Genomic DNA, 19,817 nt, shown 5'->3' on the forward strand with positions numbered 1-19,817 from the left:
AGCAACACATGATGTACACACACACACACACACACACGGTATGCAGTATTACTGTAGTACATACACACACATGTATGCAGTATTACTGTAGTACATACACACACGGTATGCAATATTGCTTTAGTACACACGTATGCAGTTTTACTGTGGTACAGACACACGGTATGCAGTATTATTGTGGTACAGACACACAGGTATGCAGTATTACTGTGGTACATACACACACGTATGCAGTATTACTGTGGTACTTACACACACGTATTCAGTATTACTGTGGTACTTACACACAAGTATGCAGTATTACTGTGGTACAGACACACACAATATGCAGTATTACTGTGGTACATACACACACAGTATGCAGTATTACTGTAGTACATACACACACGTATGCAGTACAAGTGTAGTACAGACACACATGGTATGCAGTATTACTGTAGTACATACACATTGTATGCAGTATTACTGTAGTACATACACACGGTATGCAGTATTACTGTAGTACATACACACGGTATGCAGTATAACTAATACATAGGCTCGGTATGCAGTAAAACTAGTACATACACACACTTATGCAATATTACAGTAGTACATACACACACTTATGCAATATTACAGTAGTACATACACACACTTATGCAGTATTAATGTAGTACATACACACGGTATGCAGTATTACTGTAGTACATACACACGGTATGCAGTATAACTAATACATAGGCTCGGTATGCAGTAAAACTAGAACATACACAAATGTATGCAATATTACAGTAGTACATACACACACTTGTGCAGTATTACTGTAGTACATACACACACACCCACAGTATAGAGTATTACTGTAGTACACACACACACACACACACACACACACGGTATGCAGTATTACTGTAGTACATACATACACACGGTATGCAGCATTACTGTAGTCCACACACACACGGTATGCAGTATAACTGTAGTAGATACACACACACGGTATGCAGTATTACTGTAGTACATACACACATACGGTATGCAGTATTACTGTAGTACATACACACACTGTATGCAGTATTACTGTAGTACATACACACACGGTATGCAGTATTACTGTAGTACATACACACGGCATGCTGTATAACTGTAGTACATACACACGGCATGCAGTATATGTGTAGTACATACACACAGCATGCAGTATAAGTGTAGTACATACACACAGTATGCAGTATTACTGTAGTACATAAACACGGTATGTAGTATTACTGTAGTACATACACACACTGCATGCAGTATAAGTGTAGTACATACACACGGTATGCAGTATAAGTGTAGTACATACACACTGCATGCAGTATAAGTGTAGTACATACACACGGTATGCAGTATAAGTGTAGTACATACACACTGCATGCAGTATAAGTGTAGTACATACACACGGTATGCAGTATAAGTGTAGTACATACACACTGCATGCAGTATAAGTGTAGTACATACACACGGTATGCAGTATAAGTGTAGTAGCAGAGCGTTGTGGTGATATTTGAATATAGTATTTACAAGATGTTACCATGACGACAGTCTCCATAGAGAGACGGTGTCAAGGAGAGCATCTTTCTCAGATGAGGAAGATGATGTCATCAGCCACCATGACCTGGTTGTCATCTTGCATGCGGCGCAGAGCCACGCCCACTTCCTGCCGCGTGAAGCCCACCTCGCGGTCTTTGTTGACGGCGTCCATCAGCGCCTGCATCTTCACCGACTGAGCGTGTGCGGACTGGAAGACGGCGAACAGAGACGACTTGAACTCCTTCAACCTGGCAGGAAGACAAAACAAAACGTTTCCAAGTTGGCTTTTTGACTTTGGGGTGTGGCGCTGACGAGGCGCACACCTTTCTGACGCCAGCTCGCCGTCTTCAGAGGAAACTTGCGCTTGTTCTTCTGCCGCCTGCTCCGCCTTCGCTCTTTTAGGGGCAGCAGTGTGAACTGAAACACAATCACAACGTATCATATTGTTTCACTGTATCAATATATCATTCAGTATCACAACGTGTACTATTGCTTTACTGTATCAATACATCATACAGTATCACTATATTACACCGTATCATTATTTCACTGTATCAATATATCACACCGTATCATATTGTTTCACTGTATCAATACATCATGCAGTATCATATTGTTTCATTGTATCAATATATCATTGAGTATCACGTGTACTATTGTTTCACTCTATCAATACATCATACAGTATCACTATATTACACCGCATCATTATTTCACTGAATCAATACATCACACCATATCATATTGTTTCACTGTATCACTATATCATACAGTATCACTATATCACATCGTATCATATTGTTTTACTGTATCAATATATCATACAGTATCACTATCACACTGCATCATATTGTTTTACTGTATCATCATACAGTATCATATTGTTTCACTGTATCAATACATCATACAGCATCACTATATCACAACGTATCATTGTTTCACTGTATCAATATATCATACAGTATCACTACATAACACCGTATCATTGCTTCACTATCAATATATCACACCGTATCATATTGTTTCACCGTATCAATACATCACACTGAATCATATTGTTTCACTGTATCAATATATCATACAGTATCACACCGTATCATGTTGTGTCACTGCATCAATATATCATACAGTATCATATTGTTTCACTGCATCAATATATCATACAGTATCACTATATCACACCATATCATATTTCAATGTATCAATATTTCATACAGTATCATATTGTTTCACTGTATCAATATATCATACAGTATCACTATATCACACCGTATCATTGTTTCACTGTATCTATATATCACACCGTATCATATTGTTTCACTGTGTCAATATATCATACAGTAACACTATATCACAACATGTATTGTTTCACTGTATCAATATATCATACAGTATCATGTCGTTTCACTGCATCAATATATCACACATTATCACATCATATCATTGTTTCACTGTATCAATATATCATACAGTATCACTTTAGCAAATCGTATCATATTGTGTCACTGCATCAATATATCATACAGTATCATATTGTTTCACTATCAATACATCATACAGTATCACTATATCACACCGTATCATATTTCACTGTATCAATATATCATACAGTATCATATTGTTTCTCTGTATCAATATATCATTCAGTATCACTATATCACAACATGTTTCACTGCATCAATACATCATACAGTATCATATTGTTTCACTGTATCGCTACATCATACCTTAACACTATATCATACTGTGTGACTACATCCCACTGTATCATATTGTTTCACTGTATCTCTATATCATACCATAGCACTATTCTAAAGTATCCCTATATCAAATAGCATCATATCATAGAGTATAATACATTACTGAATCATACTGTATCACTATATCATACTGTGCGACTATATCCCACAGTATCATATTGTTTCACTGTATCTCTATATCATACCATAACACTATCCTACTACCGTATTTTCCGCACCATAAGGCGCCCTGGGTTATAAGCCGCGCCTTCAATGAACGGCATATTTCAAAACTTTGTCCACCTATAAGCCGCCCCGTGTTGTAAGCCGCATCTAACTGCGCTAAAGAATGTCAAAAAAACAGTCAAATAGGTCAGTCAAACTTTAATAATATATTAAAACCAGCGTGATGTGGGCGCAAATGGAATCGTATATCAACATGGACGAAGCTGCGTGAAAAAAGCCACCCGGCCTCTTCGCGTAAACTTAAACTTACCTTAACCACTCGCTCATCTTTTCTTCATCCATCCCTTCGAGTTAGCTTTTATGATGACGCCGGCTGGAAAGGTCTCTTTTGGCAAGGTCTTCCTTTTGAATATCACCATGGGTGGAAGTTTCTGGCCATTAGCATGGCAAGCTAGAACCACAGTGAAGGATGACTTCTCATTCCCTGTGGTGCGAATATTCACCGTACGTGCTCCCGTTGTATCCACAGTGCGGTTCACAGGAATATCAGTTGCTGTGAAATAGTAATCCGTGTGCGGATGGAGAGATTGCGTCTTTTCATGAACCGGATCCCTGTCGTTTAGTAGGAGCCATTTTGTGGTCTTTACAGATGTAAACACACAAAGGAAATGAAGTACGGTAATATCCGCGCGCTTTTTCTTCTTCTACGCGGGCGGGTGGTTGCTTACAGTAGAAGAAGAAGCGCTTCCTGTTCTATGGGGGCGGGTGCTTACCTTGGCGGTTGCTTGCGTAGAAGAAGAAGCGCTTCCTGTTCTACCGGGAAAAAAGATGGCGGCTGTTTACCGTAGTTACGAGACCGAAACTTTATGAAAATGAATCTTAATATTTATCCATATATAAAGCGCACCGGGTTATAAGCCGTCAGCTTTTGAGAAAATTTGTGGTTTTTAGGTGCGCCTTATAGTGCGGAAAATACGGTATATCAAATAGTATCATATCATAGAGTATAATACATTACTGAATCATACTGTATCACTATATCATACTGTGCGACTATATCCCACAGTATCATTGTTTCACTGTATCACACAGTATCGCTATATCATACAGTGTGATTACATCCTACTGTGTCGTATCATTTCACCATATCGCTATATCATACCGTATCAGTGTAAGACAGAAGTATATTTGAAACAGGAGAATAAGTCAAATATAATTTAACAAAGGTGTCAGACTTACTGTCAGGGACTTGTTGTTCTTCACTGAAGTCATAAGGACTGTAAGGTTCACTGCCCTGAGACTCACGTCGCCCCCTTCAGGACACACAAGGTATTGTTAGTGCTGCAAAGGCTGCATTCATCCATCCATCCATTTATGCATCAAAAGTATGTCTGTAGTACACTATGTGTACATACAGCAGTGTGTATGTACGTAGTACACTGTGTACATACTGTGGTACGCATGTACATAGTACACTGTGTACATATTGTGGTACACATGTACGTAGTACACTGTGTACATACTGTGGTACGTATGTATGTAGTACACTAGAGGTACATACCGAAGTACATATGCATGTAGTACACCAAGTTTACCGTTCAGTAGTAGTAGTAGGTAGAGTATGTGTACCTACATTAGTAATAGTAGTAGTAGGTGTACCTACTTTAGTAGTAGTAGTAGTAGTAGTAGTAGGGAGAGTATGTGTACCAACATTAGTAGTGGTAGTAGGTAGAGTATGTGTAGTAGTGGTATGTAGAGTATGTGTACATACATTAGTAGTAGTATGTAGTAGAGCATGTGTACCTTTTCTTGTGAGATGGTTGCGACTGCTGTGTAGTATGTAGGGTAGTAGTAGTAGTAGTGTGTATGTACAGTATGTAGTAAAGTATTAGTAGTAGTGTGTATGTACAGTATGTAGTAGAGTAGTAATAGTAGCAGTGTGTATGTACAGTATGTAGTAGAGTAGTAATAGTAGCAGTGTGCATGTACAGTATGTAGTAGAGTAGTAATAGTAGCAGTGTGCATGTACAGTATGTAGTAGAGTAGTAATAGTAGTAGTGTGTAGGTACAGTATGTAGTACAGTAGTAGTAGTAGTAGTATGTATGTATGTACAGTATGTAGTGAAGTAGTAGTAGTAGCAGTGTGTATGTACAGTATGTAGTAGAGTAGTGTAGTAGTAGTGTGTATTCACAGTATGTAGTAAAGTATTAGTAGTAGTGTGTATGCACAGTATGTAGTAGAGTAGTAATAGTAGCAGTGTGTATGTACAGTATGTAGTAGAGTAGTAATAGTAGCAGTGTGTATGTACAGTATGTAGTAGAGTAGTAATAGTAGCCGTGTGTATGTATAGTATGGTGTAGTGTAGTAGTAGTGTGTATGTAAAGTATGTAGTAGAGTAGTGTAGTAGTAGTGTGTATGTACAGTATGTAGTCGAGTAGTAATAGTAGCAGTGTGTAGGTACAGTATGTAGTAGAGTAGTGTAGTAGTAGTGTGTATGTACAGTATGTAGTAAAGTATTAGTAGTAGTGTGTATGCACAGTATGTAGTAGAGTAGTAATAGTAGCAGTGTGTATGTACAGTATGTAGTAGAGTAGTAATAGTAGCAGTGTGTATGTACAGTATGTAGTAGAGTAGTAATAGTAGCCGTGTGTATGTATAGTATGGTGTAGTGTAGTAGTAGTGTGTATGTAAAGTATGTAGTAGAGTAGTGTAGTAGTAGTGTGTATGTACAGTATGTAGTCGAGTAGTAATAGTAGCAGTGTGTAGGTACAGTATGTAGTAGAGTAGTAGTATGTACGTACGTACAGTATGTAGTAGAGTAGTAATAGTAGCAGTGTGTATGTACAGTATGTAGTAGAGTAGTAATAGTAGCAGTGTGTATGTACAGTATGTAGTAGAGTAGTAATAGTAGCAGTGTGTATGTACAGTATGTAGTAGAGTAGTAATAGTAGCAGTGTGTATGTACAGTATGTAGTAGAGTAGTAATAGTAGCAGTGTGTATGTACAGTATGTAGTAGAGTAGTAATAGTAGTAGTGTGTATGTACAGTATGTAGTAGAGTAGTAATAGTAGCAGTGTGTATGTACAGTATGTAGTAGAGTAGTAATAGTAGCAGTGTGTATGTACAGTATGGTGTAGTGTAGTAGTAGTAGTGTGTATTTACAGTATGTAGTAGAGTAGTAGTAGTGGTGTGTATGTACAGTATGTAGTAGAGTAGTAGTAGTGTGTATGTACAGTATGTAGTAAAGTAGTAGTAGTGTGTATGTACAGTATGTAGTAGAGTAGTAGTAGTAGTGTGTATGTATAGTATGTAGTGGAGTAGTGTAGTAGTAGTGTGTATGTACAGTATGGTGTAGAGTAGTAATAGTAGCAGTGTGTATGTACAGTATGGGTACTGTAGTAGTAGTGTTTATGTACAGTATGTAGTAGAGTAGTAGTAGTAGTGTGTATGTACAGTATGTAGTAGAGTAGTAGTAGTGGTAGTGTGTATGTACAGTATGGTGTAGAGTAGTAATAGTAGCAGTGTGTATGTACAGTATGTAGTAGAGTAGTAGTAGTAGCAGTGTGTATGTACAGTATGGTGTAGTGTAGTAGTAGTGTGTATGTACAGTATGGTGTAGTGTAGTAGTAGTGTGTATGTACAGTATGTAGTAGAGTAGTAGTAGTAGTAGTGTGTATGTACAGTATGGTGTAGTGTAGTAGTAGTGTGTATGTACAGTATGTAGTAGAGTAGTAGTAGTAGTAGTGTGTATGTACAGTATGGTGTAGAGTAGTAATAGTAGCCGTGTGTATGTACAGTATGTAGTAGAGTAGTAGTAGTGGTGTGTATGTACAGTATGTAGTAGAGTAGTAGTAGTAGTGTGTATGTACAGTATGTAGTAGAGTAGTAATAGTAGCAGTGTGTATGTACAGTATGGTGTAGTGTAGTAGTAGTAGTAGTGTGTATGTACAGTATGTAGTAGAGTAGTAGTAGTGGTGTGTATGTACAGTATGTAGTAGAGTAGTAGTAGTAGTAGTAGTAGTGTGTATGTATAGTATGTAGTGGAGTAGTGTAGTAGTAGTGTGTATGTACAGTATGGTGTAGAGTAGTAATAGTAGCAGTGTGTATGTACAGTATGTAGTAGAGTAGTAGTAGTAGCAGTGTGTATGTACAGTATGGTGTAGTGTAGTAGTAGTGTGTATGTACAGTATGTAGTAGAGTAGTAGTAGTAGTAGTGTGTATGTACAGTATGGTGTAGAGTAGTAATAGTAGCAGTGTGTATGTACAGTATGTAGTAGAGTAGTAGTAGTGGTGTGTATGTACAGTATGTAGTAGAGTAGTAGTAGTAGTAGTGTGTATGTACAGTATGTAGTAGAGTAGTAATAGTAGCAGTGTGTATGTACAGTATGGTGTAGTGTAGTAGTAGTAGTAGTGTGTATGTACAGTATGTAGTAGAGTAGTAGTAGTAGTAGTGGTGTGTATGTATAGTATGTAGTGGAGTAGTGTAGTAGTAGTGTGTATGTACAGTATGGTGTAGAGTAGTAATAGTAGCAGTGTGTATGTACAGTATGTAGTAGAGAAGTAGTAGTAGTAGTGTGTATGTACAGTATGTAGTAGAGTAGTAGTAGTGGTAGTGTGTATGTACAGTATGGTGTAGAGTAGTAATAGTAGCAGTGTGTATGTACAGTATGTAGTAGAGTAGTAATAGTAGCAGTGTGAATGTACAGTATGTAGTAGAGTAGTAGTAGTAGCAGTGTGTATGTACAGTATGGTGTAGTGTAGTAGTAGTGTGTATGTACAGTATGTAGTAGAGTAGTAGTAGTAGTAGTGTGTATGTACAGTATGGTGTAGAGTAGTAATAGTAGCAGTGTGTATGTACAGTATGTAGTAGATTAGTAATAGTAGCAGTGTGTATGTACAGTATGTAGTAGAGTAGTAATAGTAGTAGTGTGTATGTACAGTATGTAGTAGAGTAGTAGTAGTGGTGTGTAAGTACAGTATGTAGTAGAGTAGTAATAGTAGCAGTGTGTAGGTACAGTATGTAGTAGAGTAGTAGTAATGGTGTGTATGTACAGTCTGTAGTAGTAGTAGTGTGTATGTACAGTATGTAGTAGTAGTAGTAGTGTGCATGTACAGTATGTAGTAGAGTAGTAGTAGTAGTATGTATGTGTGTACAGTATGTAGTAGAGTAGTAATAGTAGTAGTGTGTGTGTACAGTATGTAGTAGATTAGTAGTAGTAGTAGTAGTGTGTATGTACAGTATGTAGTAGATTAGTAGTAGTAGTAGTAGTGTGTATGTACAGTATGTAGTAGAGTAGTAGTAGTGTGTATGTACAGTATGGTGTAGAGTAGTAATAGTAGCAGGGTGTATGTACAGTATGTAGTAGAGTAGTGTAGTAGTAGTGTGTATGTACAGTATGTAGTAAAGTATTAGTAGTAGTGTGTATGCACAGTATGTAGTAGAGTAGTAATAGTAGCAGTGTGTATGTACAGTATGTAGTAGAGTAGTGTAGTAGTAGTGTGTATGTACAGTATGTAGTAAAGTATTAGTAGTAGTGTGTATGCACAGTATGTAGTAGAGTAGTAATAGTAGCCGTGTGTATGTATAGTATGGTGTAGTAGTAGTGTGTATGTAAAGTATGTAGTAGAGTAGTGTAGTAGTAGTGTGTATGTACAGTATGTAGTCGAGTAGTAATAGTAGCAGTGTGTAGGTACAGTATGTAGTAGAGTAGTAGTATGTATGTATGTACGTACAGTATGTAGTAGAGTAGTAATAGTAGCAGTGTGTATGTACAGTATGTAGTAGAGTAGTAATAGTAGCAGTGTGTATGTACAGTATGTAGTAGAGTAGTAATAGTAGCAGTGTGTATGTACAGTATGTAGTAGAGTAGTAGTAGTAGTGTGTATGTACAGTATGCAGTAGAGTAGTAATAGTAGCAGTGTGTATGTACAGTATGGTGTAGTGTAGTAGTAGTAGTGTGTATTTACAGTATGTAGTAGAGTAGTAGTAGTGGTGTGTATGTACAGTATGTAGTAGAGTAGTAGTAGTGTGTATGTACAGTATGTAGTAGAGTAGTAATAGTAGCAGTGTGTATGTACAGTATGTAGTAGAGTAGTAATAGTAGCAGTGTGTATGTACAGTATGTAGTAGAGTAGTAATAGTAGTAGTGTGTATTTACAGTATGTAGTAGAGTAGTAGTAGTGGTGTGTATGTACAGTATGTAGTAGAGTAGTAGTAGTGTGTATGTACAGTATGTAGTAGAGTAGTAGTAGTGTGTATGTACAGTATGTAGTAGAGTAGTAGTAGTAGTGTGTATGTATAGTATGTAGTCGAGTAGTGTAGTAGTAGTGTGTATGTACAGTATGGTGTAGAGTAGTAATAGTAGCAGTGTGTATGTACAGTATGGGTACTGTAGTAGTAGTGTTTATGTACAGTATGTAGTAGAGTAGTAGTAGTAGTGTGTATGTACAGTATGTAGTAGAGTAGTAGTAGTGGTAGTGTGTATGTACAGTATGGTGTAGAGTAGTAATAGTAGCAGTGTGTATGTACAGTATGTAGTAGAGTAGTAGTAGTAGCAGTGTGTATGTACAGTATGGTGTAGTGTAGTAGTAGTGTGTATGTACAGTATGTAGTAGAGTAGTAGTAGTAGTAGTAGTGTGTATGTACAGTATGGTGTAGTGTAGTAGTAGTAGTGTGTATGTACAGTATGTAGTAGAGTAGTAGTAGTAGTAGTAGTGTGTATGTACAGTATGGTGTAGAGTAGTAATAGTAGCAGTGTGTATGTACAGTATGTAGTAGAGTAGTAGTAGTGGTGTGTATGTACAGTATGTAGTAGAGTAGTAGTAGTAGTGTGTATGTACAGTATGTAGTAGAGTAGTAATAGTAGCAGTGTGTATGTACAGTATGGTGTAGTGTAGTAGTAGTAGTAGTGTGTATGTACAGTATGTAGTAGAGTAGTAGTAGTGGTGTGTATGTACAGTATGTAGTAGAGTAGTAGTAGTAGTGTGTATGTACAGTATGTAGTAGAGTAGTAATAGTAGCAGTGTGTATGTACAGTATGGTGTAGTGTAGTAGTAGTAGTAGTGTGTATGTACAGTATGTAGTAGAGTAGTAGTAGCAGTAGTAGTGTGTATGTATAGTATGTAGTGGAGTAGTGTAGTAGTAGTGTGTATGTACAGTATGGTGTAGAGTAGTAATAGTAGCAGTGTGTATGTACAGTATGTAGTAGAGTAGTAGTAGTAGCAGTGTGTATGTACAGTATGGTGTAGTGTAGTAGTAATGTGTATGTACAGTATGTAGTAGAGTAGTAGTAGTAGTGTGTATGTACAGTATGGTGTAGAGTAGTAATAGTAGCAGTGTGTATGTACAGTATGTAGTAGAGTAGTAGTAGTGGTGTGTATGTACAGTATGTAGTAGAGTAGTAGTAGTAGTGTGTATGTACAGTATGTAGTAGAGTAGTAATAGTAGCAGTGTGTATGTACAGTATGGTGTAGTGTAGTAGTAGTAGTGTGTATGTACAGTATGTAGTAGAGTAGTAGTAGTGGTGTGTATGTACAGTATGTAATAGAGTAGTAGTAGTAGTAGTAGTAGTGTGTATGTATAGTATGTAGTGGAGTAGTGTAGTAGTAGTGTGTATGTACAGTATGGTGTAGAGTAGTAATAGTAGCAGTGTGTATGTACAGTATGGTGTACTGTAGTAGTAGTAGTGTGTATGTACAGTATGTAGTAGAGTAGTAGTAGTAGTGTGTATGTACAGTAGGTAGTAGAGTAGTAGTAGTGGTAGTGTGTATGTACAGTATGGTGTAGAGTAGTAATAGTAGCAGTGTGTATGTACAGTATGTAGTAGAGTAGTAGTAGTAGCAGTGTGTATGTACAGTATGGTGTAGTGTAGTAGTAGTGTGTATGTACAGTATGTAGTAGAGTAGTAGTAGTAGTAGTGTGTATGTACAGTATGGTGTAGAGTAGTAATAGTAGCAGTGTGTATGTACAGTATGTAGTAGATTAGTAATAGTAGCCGTGTGTATGTACAGTATGTAGTAGAGTAGTAATAGTAGTAGTGTGTATGTACAGTATGTAGTAGAGTAGTAGTAGTGGTGTGTAGGTACAGTATGTAGTAGAGTAGTAATAGTAGCAGTGTGTAGGTACAGTATGTAGTAGAGTAGTAGTAATGGTGTGTATGTACAGTCTGTAGTAGTAGTAGTGTGTATGTACAGTATGTAGTAGTAGTAGTAGTGTGCATGTACAGTATGTAGTAGAGTAGTAGTAGTAGTATGTATGTATGTACAGTATGTAGTAGAGTAGTAATAGTAGTAGTGTGTATGTACAGTATGTAGTAGATTAGTAGTAGTAGTAGTAGTGTGTATGTACAGTATGTAGTAGAGTAGTAGTAGTGTGTATGTACAGTATGGTGTAGAGTAGTAATAGTAGCAGGGTGTATGTACAGTATGTAGTAGAGTAGTAATAGTAGTAGTGTGTATGTACAGTATGTAGTAGAGTAGTAGTAGTAGTAGTAGTAGTGTGTATGTACAGTATGTAGTAGAGTAGTAGTAGTGTGTATGTACAGTATGGTGTAGAGTAGTAATAGTAGCAGGGTGTATGTACAGTATGTAGTAGAGTAGTAATAGTAGTAGTGTGTAGGTACAGTATGTAGTAGAGTAGTTGTGTGTATGTACAGTATGGTGTAGTGTAGTAGTAGTGTGTATGTACAGTATGTAGTAGAGTAGTAGTAGTAGTAGTGTGTATGTACAGTATGTAGTAGAGTAGTAATAGTAGCAGTGTGTATGTACAGTATGTAGTAGAGTAGTAGTGTGTATGTACAGTATGTAGTAGTAGTGTGTATGTACAGTATGTAGTAGAGTAGTAGTAGTGTGCATGTACAGTATGTAGTAAAGTAGTAGTGTGCATGTACAGTATGGTGTAGTGTAGTAGTAGTGTGTATGTACAGTATGTAGTAGAGTAGTAGTGTGCATGTACAGTATGTAGTATAGTAGTGTGCATGTACAGTATGTAGTAAAGTAGTAGTGTGCATGTACAGTATGTAGTAAAGTAGTAATGTGCATGTACAGTATGGTGTAGTAGTAGTAGTAGTGTGTATGTACAGTATGTAGTAAAGTAGTAGTGTGCATGTACAGTATGTAGTAGAATAGTAGTATGTAGTAGAGTATGTGTACCTTTTCCTGTGAGATGATTGCGACTGCTGTGTAGTCGCTTCTTGGTCTTCGTCGTCAGAGGCAGAATCTTCGTCCTTTCTAGAACGTTTCTTTTCTTTCTCCAGAACCTGCAAGGTACACGTTTATGATACTACTATATTTATGACGTACCTTCTTGAAGTACACAAACTGTACCACGTTTATAATACTACTATATTCATCACATACCTTCTTGAAGTACGCAAACTGTACCACGTTTATAATACTACAATATTTATGACATACCTTCTTGAAGTAGGCAAACTGTACCACGTTTATAATACTACTATATTTATCACGTACCTTCTTGAAGTACACAAACTGTACCACGTTTATAATACTACTATATTTATCACGTACCTTCTTAAAGTACACAAACTGTACCACGTTTATAATACTACTATATTTATCACGTACCTTCTTGAAGTATGCAAACTGTACCAGCTCCACGGCCACTTCAGAGTCCTGCAGTTCTACAGCTTTGCTCATGCGGGCTTTGGCGTGCGCTGTGGACAAGCGGATCAGGGTCTCTAACGTACGCGCCGTCACTGGCGACGTCTGCAAGTCAACACGGGAGAACAATGTCATTGTATGCTGACTCAGCACCTAAAAAGTTCTCTCAAAATCAAAACCAGTGAAGTTGGCACGTTGTGTAAATGGTAAATAAAAACAGAATACAATGACTTGCAAATCCTTTTCAACCTATATTCAATTGAATAGACTGTAAAGACAAGATACTTAATGTTTGAACTGAGAAACTTTCTGGGTGTTGTTGATAAATAGCTTTGCATAGAGTTTTAACTAGCACTTACAAATGTAGCGACAAACTGTAGTTACTGACAGTGGTTTTCTGGAGTGTTCCTGAGCCCATGTGGTGATATCCTTTACACACTGATGTGATACTTAACGTTCAAACTGGAAACATTTTTGTTATATTTTGCAAATATTAGCTCATTTGGAAGTTGATGCCTGCAACATGTTTCACAAAAGCTGGCACAAGTGGCAAAAAAGACTGAGAAAGTTACTTATTTGGAACATAACACAAGTGAACAGGCTAATTGGGAACAAGTGGGCGCCATGATTGGGTATAACAGCAGCTTCCATGAAATGCTCAGTCATTCACAAACAAGGACGGGGCGAGGGCAAATTGTCGAACAGTTTAAGAACATTTCTCAACGAGCTATTGCAAGGAATTTAAAGACTTCACCATCTGCGGTCCGTAATATCATCAAAAGGTTCAGAGAATCTGCAGAAATCCCTCCATGTAAGCGGCAATGCTCGTGACCTTCGACCCCTCAGGCGGTACCGCATCAAAAAGTGACATCAGTGTGTAAAGGATATCACCACATGGGCTCGGGGAACACTTCAGAAAACCACTGTCAATAACTACAGTTCGTCGCTACATTTGTAAGTGCTAGTTACAACTCTATGCAAAGCCATTTATCAACAACACCCAGAAAGTTTCTCAGTTCACACATTAAAATATCTTGTCTTTACAGTCTATTCAATTGAATATAGGTTGGAAAGGATTTGCAAATCATTGTATTCTGTTTTTATTTATGATTTACACAACGTGCCAACTTCACTGGTTTTTGTGTGTATGTATATATATATATATATATATATATATATATATATATACATACAGTACATACATACATATATACTGTATACAAACCCCGTTTCCATATAAGTTGGGAAATTGTGTTAGATGTAAATACAAACGGAATACAATGATTTGCAAATCATTTTCAACCCATATTCAGTTGAATATGCTACAAAGACAACATATTTGATGTTCAAACTGATAAAAAAATTTGTTTTGCAAATAATCATTAACTTTAGAATTTGATGCCAGCAACACGTGACAAAGAAGTTGGGAAAGGTGGCAATAAATATTGATAAAGTTGAGGAATGCTCATCAAACACTTATTTGGAACAACCCACAGGTGAACAGGCAAATTGGGAACAGGTGGGTGCCATGATTGGGTATAAAAGTAGATTCCATGAAATGCTCAGTCATTCACAAACAAGGATGGGGCGAGGGTCACCTTTGTCAACAAATGCGTGAGCAAATTGTTGAACAGTTTAAGAAAAACCTTTCTCAACCAGCTATTGCAAAGAATTTAGGGATTTCACCATCTACGGTCCGTAATATCATCAAAAGGTTCAGAGAATCTGGAGAAATCACTGCACGTTAACCGGCAATGCCCGTGACCTTCGACCCCTCAGGCGGTACCTCATCAAAAAGTGACATCAGTGTGTAAAGGATATCACCACATGGGCTTGGGAACACTTCAGAAAACCACTGTTGGTAACTACAGTTGGTCGCTACATTTGTAAGTGCTAGTTAAAACTCTATGCAAAGCCATTTATCAACAACACCCAGAAAGTTTCTCAGTTCACACATTAAAATATCGTGTCTTTGCAGTCTATTTAATTGAATATAAGTTGAAAAGGATTTGCAAATCATTGTATTCTGTTTTTAGTTACCATTTACACAACATGCCAACTTCACTGGTTTTATATATATATATATATATATATATATATATATATATATATATATATATATAAAAACATATTTGTGTTTATGCATGTTTATAGTTATGCTGACCCGGGCGATGTCAGCACCAAGCTGCTCCTGACTCCTGAGCCTGGAATATTCTTCTGCGATGTGATTGGCCGCCTCCTCCGTCAACACGGGCGTCACTCCCTTGGCAATGTGGATGTACTTCCTCATGAACTCCTTGCTCACCATCTTCTCCCTGAAATGTTGGGTCACTCATCAATCAGCACTTTGCATTCATGTACTTGTGGCAGGCCGCATATTTTTTTACTTTTTTTTTACGATTTTTATCTTCCAGGTCACATATCTGATCCCAGTCCCGTTGCACAAAAATATACTTTGTTTGTTTTTAAGTTCCAGCAACATGCTGGTGAGTCAGCACAGAGTGCAGAGCAGCAGCAGAGTAGTACAAAGTTAGCATCAATATTCAAATAAATGCAAGTAGAAATACATTTGATGTCTATTTTGTCCGATTAAAATCTTCTGTAAACGTTTGGACAAGTTGAAAACGATAGCTATGCCAATTCCTTAGGCCGTGAATCTTTGAACAGCTCAAGTCCGAAGTTTCTTCGGCGCAAAAAATGATGACTAAAGTAATGAAGCTGTAATTGGGGCGGCGTGGCTCGGTTGGTAGAGTGGCCGTGCCAGCAACTTGAGGGTTCCAGGTTCGATCCCCGCTTCTGCCAACCTAGTCACTGCCGTTGTGTCCTTGGGCAAGGCACTTTACCCACCTGCTCCCAGTGCCACTCACACTGGTTTAAACGTAACTTAGATATTGGGTTTCACTACGTGAAGCGCTTTGAGTCACTAGAGAAAAGCGCTATATAAATATAACTCACTTAAATTGACAGTTTAGCTAAGAAACAGTGTATATTATTTCTTAATTATTAATTTACCGTATTTTCCGCACTATAAGGCGCACCTAAAAACCTCAAATTTTCTCTAAAGCTGACAGTGCGCCTTATAATCCGGTGCGCCTTATATATGGACCAATATTGAGCCACAACAGGTCTCGCAACTACGGGATGCCTAACGTAACCCCAGACTCTACTGTAGCATCTATTCTATGCGCCTTATAATGCGGTGCGCCTTATATATGAACAAAGTTTTAAAATAGGCCATTCATTGAAGGTGCGCCTTATAATCCGGTGCGCCTTATAGTGTGGAAAATACGGTAGTTAAAATGAATTCATCATGTATATAAGAAAAATGTTCCTTTAGTTTTTATGAGTCCCTTCTTTTGCAGTATATTTGATGAGTACCGTATTTTTCGGACTATAAGTCGCAGTTTTTTTCATAGTTTGGCCAGTGTGACTTATATACGTTTTTTTCCTTCTTTATTATGCATTTTCGGCAGGTGCGACTTATACTCCGGTGCGACTTATACTCCGAAAAATACGGTATTTACTTCTGTAATCAGTCTGACCTAAGCCTTGATAATAATGGTTGTGATCACACATACTTTCATATCTTTTGACAAGGTTCACCCTGTTAACCAAGTAGATTATTGAATAGAATTCAACGGATTACTAATTCAGTATTAATATTTAAGTGGGCCCCGAGGTCAAAAAGGTTAGAAACTGAGCGGCTAGTAGACCCCGAGAGTAACAAGCGGTTGCCTTGTTGCCTTTCCATTAAGAACAATAAATAAGTTTTTAGTATAAGTTTGCGGGTTTCAAGGAATGTAATGCCGAGCGCATATCATTATGTCAAGATAATGGCACTAGCAGTTACTTCATTTAAGAATATTTTTCAACATATTGAGCAAAAAGGTCTCTTTTTTTTCTACCAAGAAAAGTGCACTTGTTATTCGTGAGAATATACTTATTTTAAGCTACTTTTGGATTCATTGAGGTTAGCTAATTCCCTTTGGGACAGAGGACCCTATTGTATTTCGTGCGTTTTATTATTATTATTATTCCGCCGCCTCTTTGAGCTGTAATTTGACCCCCTTAACATGCTTCAAAACTCACTATATTTGACACACGCATCAGGACTGGCGAAAATTGCCATTTAATAAAAAAAAAAAAACCCAAAACTCAAAATTGCGCTCTAGCACCTCCTAGGAAAAAAAACAGACAAAACTCGTAGAGACATGAAACGAAAACCTCTATGTAGGTCTGACTTAGACCTAGATTTCATACATTGACATCCTTCAGCAAAAATCAACAAGAAGTTGGCAATTCCCCCTTCAAAACTAAATTCTAGTACCGTATTTTCCGCACCATAAGGCGCCCTGGGTTAAAAGCCGCGCCTTCAATGAACGGCATATTTCAAAACTTTGTCCACCTATAAGCCGCCCGGTGTTGTAAGCCGCATCTAACTGCGCTAAAGGAATGTCAAAAAAAACAGTCAGATAGGTCAGTCAAACTTTAATAATATATTAAAAACCAGCGTTCTAACAACTCTGTTCACTCCCAAAATGTACGCAAATGTGCAATCACAAACATAGTAAAATTCAAAATAGTGCAGAGCAATAGCAACATAATGTTGCTCGAACGTTAATGTCACAACACACAAAATAAACATAACGCTCACTTTCTGAAATTATTCTTCATTCATAAATCCCTCGAATTATTCTCCTTCGTTGTCCGAATTGAAAAGTTGGGCGAATGTGGGATCCAAAATGTCGTCTGGCGCTGTCTCCCTGCCTCCCTGTCTTGGTGAACGTCACGTGTGTTCGCCTTCTGTCATCCACTGTTCCCACGCAGTTAGCAGTCTAGCTTCGAAATGCCCTGTTGACACCAATATCTAGCGGCTGGAGGTCTTTTGTCAATCCACCCGGAATGACGGCGAGTATTGAATTAAGCGCGTAAGCGTGTCTCTTAATGTGATGTTATGAGCTAGCAAATATAACAACTACACTACCCAGCATGCAACGATAGTGACGAGCATGCGCGGTAGCCCTGAGAAGCGTTGTTGTATGCTGGGAGTTAGAATGTGGTTATGAGCACGCTGTGAGTAAACGTTGAGAACGCAGTTAACACGCCTCGTCTGCATTATTTATAATTAGACAGACAACACACTTAATAGGAGCCATTTTGGGGTCTTTACATAAACACACAAATGGAAATGAAACGTCACATATCCCAGCATGCACCGCGCGCTTCTTCTACGGGGAAAAAAGATGGCGGCTGTTTACCAAAGTTGCGAGACCGAAACTTTATGAAAATGAATCTTAATATTTATCCATATATAAAGCGCACCGGGTTATAAGGCGCACTGTCAGCTTTTGAGAAAGTTTGTGGTTTTTAGGTGCGCCTTATAGTGCGGAAAATACGGTAAAAACGGTCACTTTTGCGTCTTTGAGCTGTAATTTGACCCCCTTAACATGCTTCAAAACTCACCAATCTGGACACACACATCAGGACTGGCAAGAACTGCGATCTAATAAAAAATAAAAAATAAAAAAAAACTCTAAATTGCGCTGTAGCGCCCCCTAGGAAGAAAACACAGACACAACTGGTCATAGGAAGAAAACTCAGACAAAACTGCCTGTAACTTCCAGTAGGAATGTCTTAGAGACATGAAACAAAAACCTCTATGTAGGTTTCACTTAGACCTACATTTCATATATTGACAACCCCCAGCAAAAATCAACAGGAAGTTTGCAATTCCCCCTTCAAAACAAACGTTTTGTAAAAACCGGTCACCTTTTTTCAAACATTATCTCCTCTGAGCGCGTTTGTCGTGTCGGCTTCAAACTAGCACAGGAGAGAGATTGAACCCTTCTGATTAAAAGTTGACCAAAGAGTTTTAATTACTGCTCCGGTTTGGATTTTATGTGCCGTCAAAGTCGGTCCCGTCCATCGCTGCTTGCAGCTTTAATTATACTTGTTTTGGAAAGTCTTAACAAGCCAAATTTTCTTGTTCTATTGGCAGATTATTTTGCTTAGTTCAAATAAAATACCCCTCATTTTTGTATTTTTTTTTCTTGTTTTTGAACACTGACTTTTTGCAGTGCAGTATGCACACTGAAGGCATGATGCCACCATAGGTTTTCGTTAATGTTAAATCTTACTTGTGAAAAGTAATCCCCCGATTCCTATTTCCAACAATCCGCTTAGTTGAGCAGGAAAACGCTGAACCCCATCTTTGTTTTCTACCTGTCAACCGGCTCCTCATCACCACTTCAAGATGGCGGCCCAATTTCTCGCGTCACAGCAGCCAATGCTGCGTCTACTTATAAGATGTCTATACTCACAAGCATGTGAATGGGTTCTTGCCAAGCAGCAGGCCCAAAATAAAGCACAGGCTGTATATGCATATGTATATATTTTGAGACTTTTTTCTTCAGCGGACACTTTTATATCCATAACATTTCTACCGCCGTCACTTGTTGGTTACGTACTTCTTTTTCCTGATCCCGTGCAGAAGGTTGTTGTGCTTCTCGTAGACTTGCAGCTCTTCCACCTCTTGAGCCGCCACGTCCGGGTCGTCCGTCGCGAGAACGTCGACAGAACCGCCAAAAGCCATGGCTGAAACCATCGTTGGGAAGACACATGCGTATTAGACCACCAGCACGTTATTGGTCCTGACCACGCGCCATTGGAGCAATTGTTTGTTGCAAAAATAACGCGGCTAATGCCGACGCAGAGAA

The 19,817-nt window shown here is 38.1% G+C and overlaps 1 protein-coding gene across 1 annotated transcript in view; it reads right to left on the bottom strand.

The window, feature by feature from the left end:
• Window positions 1-301: 301 nt before the first annotated feature.
• mcm3 (minichromosome maintenance complex component 3) overlaps window positions 302-19,817 on the bottom strand; it is a 43,601-nt gene continuing 24,085 nt past the window's right edge. Inside the window, exons 11-17 of the mRNA XM_061987405.2 lie at window positions 19,569-19,695; window positions 15,266-15,416; window positions 13,066-13,206; window positions 12,631-12,737; window positions 4,719-4,792; window positions 1,878-1,971; window positions 302-1,802 (exon numbers count right to left, since the gene is read on the bottom strand). Coding sequence (XP_061843389.1) covers window positions 1,604-1,802; window positions 1,878-1,971; window positions 4,719-4,792; window positions 12,631-12,737; window positions 13,066-13,206; window positions 15,266-15,416; window positions 19,569-19,695 — 893 coding nt within the window. The 3' untranslated portion in view covers window positions 302-1,603. The remainder of the gene's footprint in view (window positions 1,803-1,877; window positions 1,972-4,718; window positions 4,793-12,630; window positions 12,738-13,065; window positions 13,207-15,265; window positions 15,417-19,568; window positions 19,696-19,817) is intronic.

This window comes from Nerophis lumbriciformis, linkage group LG26 (assembly GCF_033978685.3).
Source record: "Nerophis lumbriciformis linkage group LG26, RoL_Nlum_v2.1, whole genome shotgun sequence".
Classification (NCBI taxonomy): domain Eukaryota; kingdom Metazoa; phylum Chordata; class Actinopteri; order Syngnathiformes; family Syngnathidae; genus Nerophis; species Nerophis lumbriciformis.